Genomic DNA, 9,079 nt, shown 5'->3' on the forward strand with positions numbered 1-9,079 from the left:
CCCTTAGGAAGATATTAAGCCAGATCTCACTTTCTAGTGCTAGAATTGAAATCTTGTTCAGCTTTTCTAGGTATATGCCTCATTCCATGTTTCATATATTTGTGTAAAATATATCATTTTTTTATCTATCAGAAGTCAAAGTTGTGGGATGATGCTCACCTTCCCTTAAAAATGGAATCTGTCATTTTAGAACAAAGTAGGCAATTTAGGATATGCACGCTGGCTTCCATGTAAGGAGTTGATATTGTTGAAGGCTAAAAAATATTTTCAGCAAATTTGTTGTAGCAGCTGGTTCTATGCAAAAACAGCAATGCACCTCAAAACACTCATGTAACATAATTATTTCATGAGCTGCTCTAGATTCCCATAGGCCTCTGGGTGGTAATGCAAGTATTGGTTGCCACTAATAAACAGCAATAGCACTTAGACTTATATACCGCTTCATAGTGCTTTACAGCCCTCTCTAAGCAGTTTACAGAGTCAGCATATTGCCCCCGACAACCTGGGTCCTCATTTTACCGACCTCAAAAGGCTGAAAGGCTGAGTCAGTCTTGAGCTGCTCAGTATCGAACTTCTGGCAATCAGCAGTGTTAGCTTGCAATTCTGCATTCTAACCACTGCGCCACTACAGCTCTAAATTGCAAAGGGCCAGGTTATTTGCAGGACAGCCTTTCTCTGATTATTTCTGTGTGTCCCATTTGGTAGCAAGGGATCAGAATGTCGCCTCCCTTCCTCAGAGCTCCCTCTGAGAGAATGTCATCAATAAGAAAGAGGACATGAGCCTTCTTGGTTGCTGCTCTTGCCCTTGGGAATCGGCTCATCTCTCTGATGTTCAGACAGTCTGGTAAGAGTTGAGAAAGTCTGCCTTTTCTCCTCTGAGTTGGACCAAGGTGGTAACTGAGCTTGTTCTGCTTGGTATGCTCAACTTCAGCTAAGTATATAATAAGGTTGTTCTATTGATTTTATTCAGTTTTTTTCCCTTTGGATAATTACTGTTAAAGGGACATGGTGGCTCATTGGCTAAGACACTGAGCTTGTCAATCGAAAGGTTGGCAGTTCTGCAGTTCAAATCCCTAGTGCTGCGTAATGGGATGAGCTCCCGTTACTTGTCCCAGCTTCTGCCAACCTAGCAGTTTGAAAGCACATAAAAATGCAGGTAGAAAAATAGGGACCACTTTTGGTGGGAAGGTAACAGCGTTCCATGTGCCAATGAACAAAGCCAAAGCCTGAAAATGATGAGTGAAATCTCATCGAAACGTTGCCTAAATATTTCCAATCTTACACGGGAAAAGACCCGAACATAGCAAAACCTGCATATATATATATATATAAGGTGGGTTGGTAAAGGAATATGAGAAACAAACAGACAGGTATCAAGCAGTAGGCCTTAGAGACATCTTTGGTCAAGCAAGTAAAAAGCCTTGTCAGCTGAAACAGATAAGCAGCTGCCTCCGGTGGACCATATACCCCCTACCACCCAGAAATATGCTGAGCTCAGATAACCACATCCTGCTGCCGTTGCAGATATTATGCTTTGCCATAACTGTAAACTTGTCTGTGTGACCCCCTGATATAATATCAGTTCCCCATTTCTGTTATTCTTGGAACTATACCCATATATGGAATGTAACATGCTGAGATAACATATTTGCTGCTTGCACGTAGCTATAAGGTATATAAAGCCTGGCTGGAAATCCCCTAATTTGTTCAGACTTACAGCCTTGTTCTGTACTTGAACCTGCGCATATATAATAAACCCTTCCTTCCCAGAGGAGCTGGCTTGTGTCTTGTCTTTTCTACAACAGCTTCATGGCGACGCGGCAGGACACTAAGCGAGGCGACATCTCGTTGAGGGCAGCCCGACCCCTCGGGCCCACCAGGGTCACTCCTGAACATTCTCCAGGCGCCACGGGGTCCTTCCTCCGGGAGACGGCAGTGACACCTCGGCGGGATCGACCGTGCTGACGGCTAGTCCAAGAACTCTTGCGGGAAGGAACGGTGGTCTGAACCGAATCCTGGCCAGGACGTGTGTGTGAAGACGCCGCAGGCGAGTATATGTAAACTGTTTGTGTACCTGTCTCAGTTGAAGACAGAAGAGGGGGCCCGATCACCCCCCTGGACTCGGGACGGCTGTCCTAACGAAGTCCGGTTAAGCTGTGTGGGTGGTTAAGCCAACGCGGTTTCCGCTTAGCGACCGTTGGAACGTCCGGCGCTACGGGCCGTTGGCAGTGTTGTTAGGATGGGTGGAGGTAGTAGCACGCCAAGCACCCCCTTGGCTTGCATGCTGAAAGGGTTCGAGAAATATTACAACAAAACACAGTACAAGGTTCCCTACCCCCCAGTGACCAGAGAACGGCTCAAATTCCTGTGCCAAAAACTGTGGCCACACCTGGGAACGGGCTGGCCAACCGAGGGCTCGTTTAAGTGCCAGACTATCAGTGACCTATGGAACCTGATAGCGGCAAATGAGGAAAAATACCCAAATCAGTTCCCATACATTGACCAGTGGTCTAATGCAGTGGATGAACAGGCTGATGACCTGTTGCAGTGTCAGGCCGAGATGGTCCGGTTATGTGTAGCCCGCCCGCGGGGAAAGGGGAAAGGAAAAAGGTTGGATGTAGCCACTAAGCGAGTGAAAGATGCGAAAGTATCCGAAACGAAGGTATCAGATACCAAAAAGCAGATATTGGCCCAGGAGGAGGAAACTATCCTGAGACCCCCGCCATATGCACCCCCGCCGCACCCGGGAGCGCCACCCCCACCTCAGCCACAGGCAGGAGAAGAAGATGACCAGGCCGAGGGAGCCGATGGGGGTGAGCCAGTGGTTCGCCCTAAAGCGAAGAAGCAGTCAAAGAGGGGAAGACCACCAAAGTCAGAGAGGGTGGAAGAGGACACGGAAGTGGAGAGCGAGGAAGAAGGAGCCGCGGCTACAGCAGTAAGGGTAATAACCAGGGCAGCAGCTGCCAAGGCGGAGGCGGCAGCCGCTGCAGCCCAGGATGAGTTTGTGGCACCGTTAAGGCAAATGGATCAGCAAGTAGTGAATCCCCAGGGAGTAGTTGAGTACCGACCGTGTTTTCAGTACGTTCCTTTCTCGACAACTGACCTTCTGAACTGGAAACAGCATTATGGGCCATTGTCCAGTAAGCCAACGGAAATGGCCGATCTATTTCAAACCATCATGCAAACACATAACCCCAATTGGCAGGATGTGCAGCAGTTGTTGAATACACTGTTGACACCTGATGAGAAAGAGAAGTGGAGAGCAGCGGTTAGGGCGTGTATGAGGGAACGGTTCCCTAATATGGTAGATGTGGGACCAGAACTGGCGGTTCGGGCCCCTGATTGCGATCCGGGATGGGATCCAAAGGAGGCAGACCAAATGACGCGGTTGCGAGAATACCAAAACCTGACTGTGGAGGCGTTGAGAAGGGCAGGGAAGCCTCCGGTCAACATGTCTAAGCCTTCCTTGATCATGCAGAAGGCGGATGAGAGCCCGGAAGGCTTTCTGCAAAGGCTGATTGAGGCGTATGAGTTGTATACACAGGTTGACCCAAGGCAACCGGAAAACGTGCGCATGTTAAATGAGAGGTTTATAGCGCAGAGTTATGACGACATCAGGAAGAAGTTGCAGAAACTAGAGGGAGCTCTAGGAAAAAATACCACTGAATTGTTGGAAGTGGCTAGGAAAGTGTATGTGAATAGGGACAAGGTGGAAAAGAAAGAAAGGGACGCTCGTATGCACAAGAAAACGGAGTTGTTAGCAGTGGCGTTGTACGGAGGACGGACCTTGGGTCCGAACCAATGTGCGCATTGTGGAGCGGAAGGACATTGGCAAAGGGAATGCCCACGTCGGCTGTTGCGGAGCCGCGGAATGAGAGGGTATAGGCCTGGGTATAGGCATGCCGGAAGGGGCAGAGGCGAGATGGGAAGCGGAGGTTATGTGCCGGCACCGCCACCTCGGTCCCCACCGAGGGGACGGGGGTTTAATAGCCGAGGAGCCAGGGGCACACGAGGTAGAACCTACGGGAGTTCAGAGGTAGTAGAAGAGATCGGTCTCGTTGGGACAGGATGGTCGGACTGACGGGGACCAGGCTTGGAGCAGGCCCCGCCTGAGCCATTGGTTACTATGAATATTGGGGGCCAACAAACAACCTTCCTGGTAGACACAGGTGCGGGGAGATCCGTAGTAAATAATCTGATCACTGCGCCAGGGATACACCAAATAAGGGTACAAGGGGTGTCGGGCCAAGTAGTGGAAAGGCAGGTCCTTCAGCCAGTAACATGCACATATAAGGGATCAAAACTCCAACATGAGTTCCTCTACATACCTGAATGCCCTATCCCGTTACTGGGCAGGGATATGCTTAACAAATTGGGAGCCACCATATCCTTCAACGAGGGAAAACAAAGTATCACTGTCAGCCATGATCCTGACTCCGTATGGAGGTTAATGGTGGCACAGGTTATAGAGGACAGGAAATGGGAGGAGTTTGACGTGCCAGAACTGTGGGCGGAAGACAACCCCCCTGGGTTTGCCGCTCACCATCCACCGGTGATTGTGGAAGTAAAGCCATTTGCTACACCAGTACACATCAGACAAAGGCCGTGTTCGCGTGAAGCGATTACCGCCATTTACGAAATTATCCAAAAATTCCTGAAGGCAGGTATTTTAGTCCCTATCCAGTCACCATGGAACACCCCGATTTTGCCCATAAGGAAACCAGATGGGGTCTCCTTCAGGCCGGTTCAAGATCTTAGGATTATAAATGACGTCACAGTGACGATCCATCCGGCCGTCCCGAACCCATACACATTACTAAGCCTGATCCCACCAAAAGCGAGATGGTTCTCAGTCATAGACCTGAAGGATGCGTTTTTTACCATCCCCATACACCCCATAAGCCAGCCATTGTTTGCATTTGAGTGGGAAAACCCGACCACGGGAACTAAACTACAATACACCTGGACACGTCTACCCCAAGGGTTCAAGAACTCACCCACCCTGTTCGGAACGGCTCTGGGAAGGGATTTACAATATTATGTACCTAGACAAAAGGGAGACACAGTGTTACAATACGTGGACGATGTGCTGGTTACTGGGCAGACTGAGGACTTATGCTGGGAAAACACCAAAGCCTTGTTTGTTCTCTTGGTAGAGTGTGGATATAGGGCATCGAGGAACAAGGCTCAGTTAGTAAAGCAACGGGTGAGGTATTTAGGCTACGACATTGAACAAGGAAAAAGGTCGTTAGGCCCTGAACGGAAGGAGGCAGTATTGGCTATAGCAGAACCCACGACAAGGAGACAGTTGCGAGGCTTTCTAGGGCTAGCAGGCTTTTGTAGAATCTGGATCCCCAATTTCGCGTTATTGGCAGCGCCCCTCTATGCTTCTACAAAGGGGGGCAACTCCGATGAGTTTGTCTGGACTGAGGAGCAAAACAGAGCATTCAAAGAGATAAAGAAGGAATTGACTAGGGCTCCAGCGTTGGCATTGCCAAACCTGGAAAAACCCTTTAACCTGTATGTGGATACAAAACAAAACATAGCCTTAGGTGTTTTGACTCAGCAGTTAGGGGCGTGGCAACGGCCGATTGCGTATCTGTCAAAGCAGCTTGACGGAGTGGCGAAAGGGTGGCCCCATTGTCTGAAAGTCTTAGCAGCCATAGCTGAACTGTTGCAGGATTGTAATAAATTGACGTTTTCATGCCCTATTAACGTGCACACCCCACATGCGGTCCAATCGGTGTTGGATAACAAAGGACATCTGTGGATCAGTAACCAGAGGCTGGTGAAATACCAGGCCATGATGATTGAAAACCCACACGTCAGACTTCATGTGTCCACGCGTCTCAACCCCGCAACTTTGTTACCAATTGAGACAACCCTGGAACATGACTGTCTGCATGTGTTGGATAATGTATATTCCACCAGACCAGACCTATCAGACATCCCCTTACCAAACGCAAAGTATAACTGGTACACTGACGGGTCCAGTTACATGCATGAGGGCAAAAGAGTAGCGGGATATGCAATAGTTGATGACAGTAGAATAATAGAAAGTGGACCGTTGGGAAGTAAGAGGAGTGCACAGGTTGCTGAACTGTGGGCTTTGATACGAGCTCTGAACAGGGCAGAGGACGAAACGTTGAACGTGTGGACAGATAGCAAGTATGCCTTTTTGACGTTACATGCCCATGGGGCAGTGTATAAGGAAAGAGGATTTAGAGATTCGGCAGGCAAGTTCATTCAACATGGACACCTGATTCAGTATCTCATTGATGCAGTAAAGAAACCTAAGAAAGTGTCAGTGATGCATTGCAAGGGACATCAACGTGGTGATGATAGGGTAACCCTTGGGAATAGAGCTGCTGATCAGGAGGCGCGGGTTGCAGCCCTTAGGGATGATGTCACCCCAGACCTGTCCATTCTTATAGCCCAAGATTTAAGTGTTATCCCACCCACTATTAAGCCCTCATACTCCCAGGCGGAATGTGCAAAGGCAGTGAACGACCTGAAAGCTGACCTTAAGGACGGCTGGTATACCCTAGATGATGGCAGAATATACGTGCCAGCCTCAGCGGCCTGGCCTCTGGTACAATTGTCTCATGAAACTACCCATATGGGTAAGACCGCTCTTGAAACTGCGCTAGGCAGAGACTATTATATTGATGGGTTAGCTGGTATTGTAGCAAGGGTGACAACTCAATGTGAAGTATGTGCTAAAGTAAATCCTAGACAAGGTCCTATAATCCCTCCAGGAACAATTCCCCAGTCGTATTTCCCCATGGATTCCATCATGATAGACTTCACCGATATGCCTAGATGTGGCCTATACAAAGCTATGTTAGTAATGGTGGATATGTATACTGGTTGGCCAGAAGCGTTCCCGACAAAATCAAAACAAGCACGGGAGGTGGCCCGCCTATTGTTAAAAGAGGTGATACCCCGGTTTGGCAACCCGTCCTTTATCTCTTCAGATAATGGGCCGGAGTTTGTACATCACATAAACCAGGCCTTAGCCCAAGCTGTGGGGATAAAGTGGCGATTCCATAGTGCCTATCACCCACAAGGAGGCGCCACAGTAGAAAGAATGAACAGAACCCTAAAAGAAAATAACTAAAATATGTGCTGAAACACACTTAAAGTGGCCAGACGCCTTGCCCTTAGCACTGTATGCAGTCAGGAGTGCACCAGAAGACAACATAAGTTGCCACCTTTTGAGTTGATGTATGGTTGGCCGCCGGTGTTGCTGAGAAGAAACTTAGCTGGGTGGCCAGATTTGGGACATAAGGGGGGTGTTTGGACCATGGAGATGGTACAGGAATTAAATAAACAGGTGACAAAACTAAGAAGCTATGTGTTGGAACAATCCCCACCCAGAATCATCACGCAATGTCACTCCTTCCAACCTGGGGATAGGGTGTGGGTGAAGCATTGGAAAAAGGAGCAGTTGGAAGGAGATGGAAAGGGCCACGTTGTAATCATGTCATCCCCTCTTGCTGTTAAGATTGCTGAATCGAAATCAATGTATCATGGATACATTGGACTAGAGTTAAGAAAGCAGCAGACCAACAATGGACTGTACAACCGGGTGGACACCCATACAATCTGAGACCGAGGCCGATCCGCAAGTAACAATCCATCCCCAAATCTCCCTGCAAATGCTTTATGCCCATTTAGCGATTACTATTGTAGTGCTTGGACTGTTTGTGTGTCTTGTGTACGTCTTAAAATACGGAAGGGGACACCTCAGGACCCTGAGACGCCATCTCACTGCCGCTGCTCTGCAGAACTCTTACCGGCAATAGAGTTCCCTACGCACAGTAGTGAAGACCCCTGACAGGTCACTCCGGAAGCTGACCTTCTACTCACGGGAGAAGATCGGACCGCAAGACCTATGTGTTGGTTCTGCCCTTGTCTTTGTGGATGTTGTTGCTGTTCGCACTGTATTGATTGTGTATTGTGTACCGGGTGTACTCTAGAGTGTGATATCAAAGTCATAGAGGATGTGTTGGGGCACTACCTGGTGGTGGGAGATACCACCTATTATACTCTTAAACTGTGCCCAACTGTTAGAACGGCAAGTACACAGCGTGCTGAGAACAGGGATGAAGGCAGAGATCAACAGATTGCTACTATTACTTATGGTTATAGCGCTAGCCGAAAACAATAATGTCTGTGTCCGTAACATGGGACAATGGAGCCCCCCTGAGGACAGACCCAGAATCACCCAGTCTTATGCCATCGGCATCGGTGATTGTGGGGGACCTCCACCTCTGACCTTCACTCCTGAATGCTGGACAGGGACATTACCACACCCGTGCCAGCACCCACGAGTGTTTGACAAAATTGCAACGGAAGCCTGTCGTGTGCGACGGCCGATAAACCCTGAGGCCTGTCGGTATGTGGGATACGTGCTCAGAAGAGGGATGTGCCTGTCAGCGCAGTATAAAGGAATAGTACCAATAACACTTGATTGTGGTCCACCCTTGTTCTGGGGCTGGGATCGCATTACGATGGTGACCCAACTGAAAACGGGTTGGGATGGTACCTGTATTATCTGAGCGATCCGCATATCGTGGTCACACCACGGATGCAGCCCCCAAGAGACGGCCCAGGCCTCCAAAACAAAAACGGCATAAAAGAGACCTAGAAAACCTAGAAAACCTAGGGCCTTGTACGGAATGTATGACCCAGCAGGGGGAAGTGTCATACTGGCGTAGAGTCCCTAGAGATTGTACCCTGTTTAACCTCACGTCATGCCTCTTTGTTCACCCTAGGGGAAACCACCTGCAAATGTATCACAGGTGTCAAGGGCCTACGGGGGTAAGTTGCTACCGGCTGCCGCCTACACCAGCCCCTGCAGTAAGAAGCGGGGCAGGCCACTATCTTCAGGGGTTTGAGGTGATACCAGGGAAGTCCCAGACAATCTTTGATGACTTACTAACAGAACCCAAAACCATACTGGAGAAAAAGATAAAGGAGATAAGGAAAGCTAGGGCTACTGTTAGCTTCCCATCAAACCCCCACAACCGGGGCGTCTCCCATCGCTCCCTACCTCACCCTCACCAGTCGAGGA

General features: G+C 49.0%; 1 protein-coding gene across 1 annotated transcript; it reads left to right on the forward strand.

Annotated features, from left to right (window-relative positions):
- Positions 1 to 4,126: 4,126 nt before the first annotated feature.
- Positions 4,127 to 7,120, forward strand: LOC131190484 (protein NYNRIN-like). Its single transcript, XM_058167809.1, has one exon. The coding sequence runs from the start codon at positions 4,127 to 4,129 to the stop codon at positions 7,118 to 7,120; it is 2,994 nt and encodes a 997-aa protein (XP_058023792.1).
- The last annotated feature ends 1,959 nt before the right edge of the window (positions 7,121 to 9,079 follow it).

The sequence above is a fragment of the Ahaetulla prasina genome, chromosome 2 (assembly GCF_028640845.1).
Source record: "Ahaetulla prasina isolate Xishuangbanna chromosome 2, ASM2864084v1, whole genome shotgun sequence".
Lineage (NCBI taxonomy): Eukaryota > Metazoa > Chordata > Lepidosauria > Squamata > Colubridae > Ahaetulla > Ahaetulla prasina.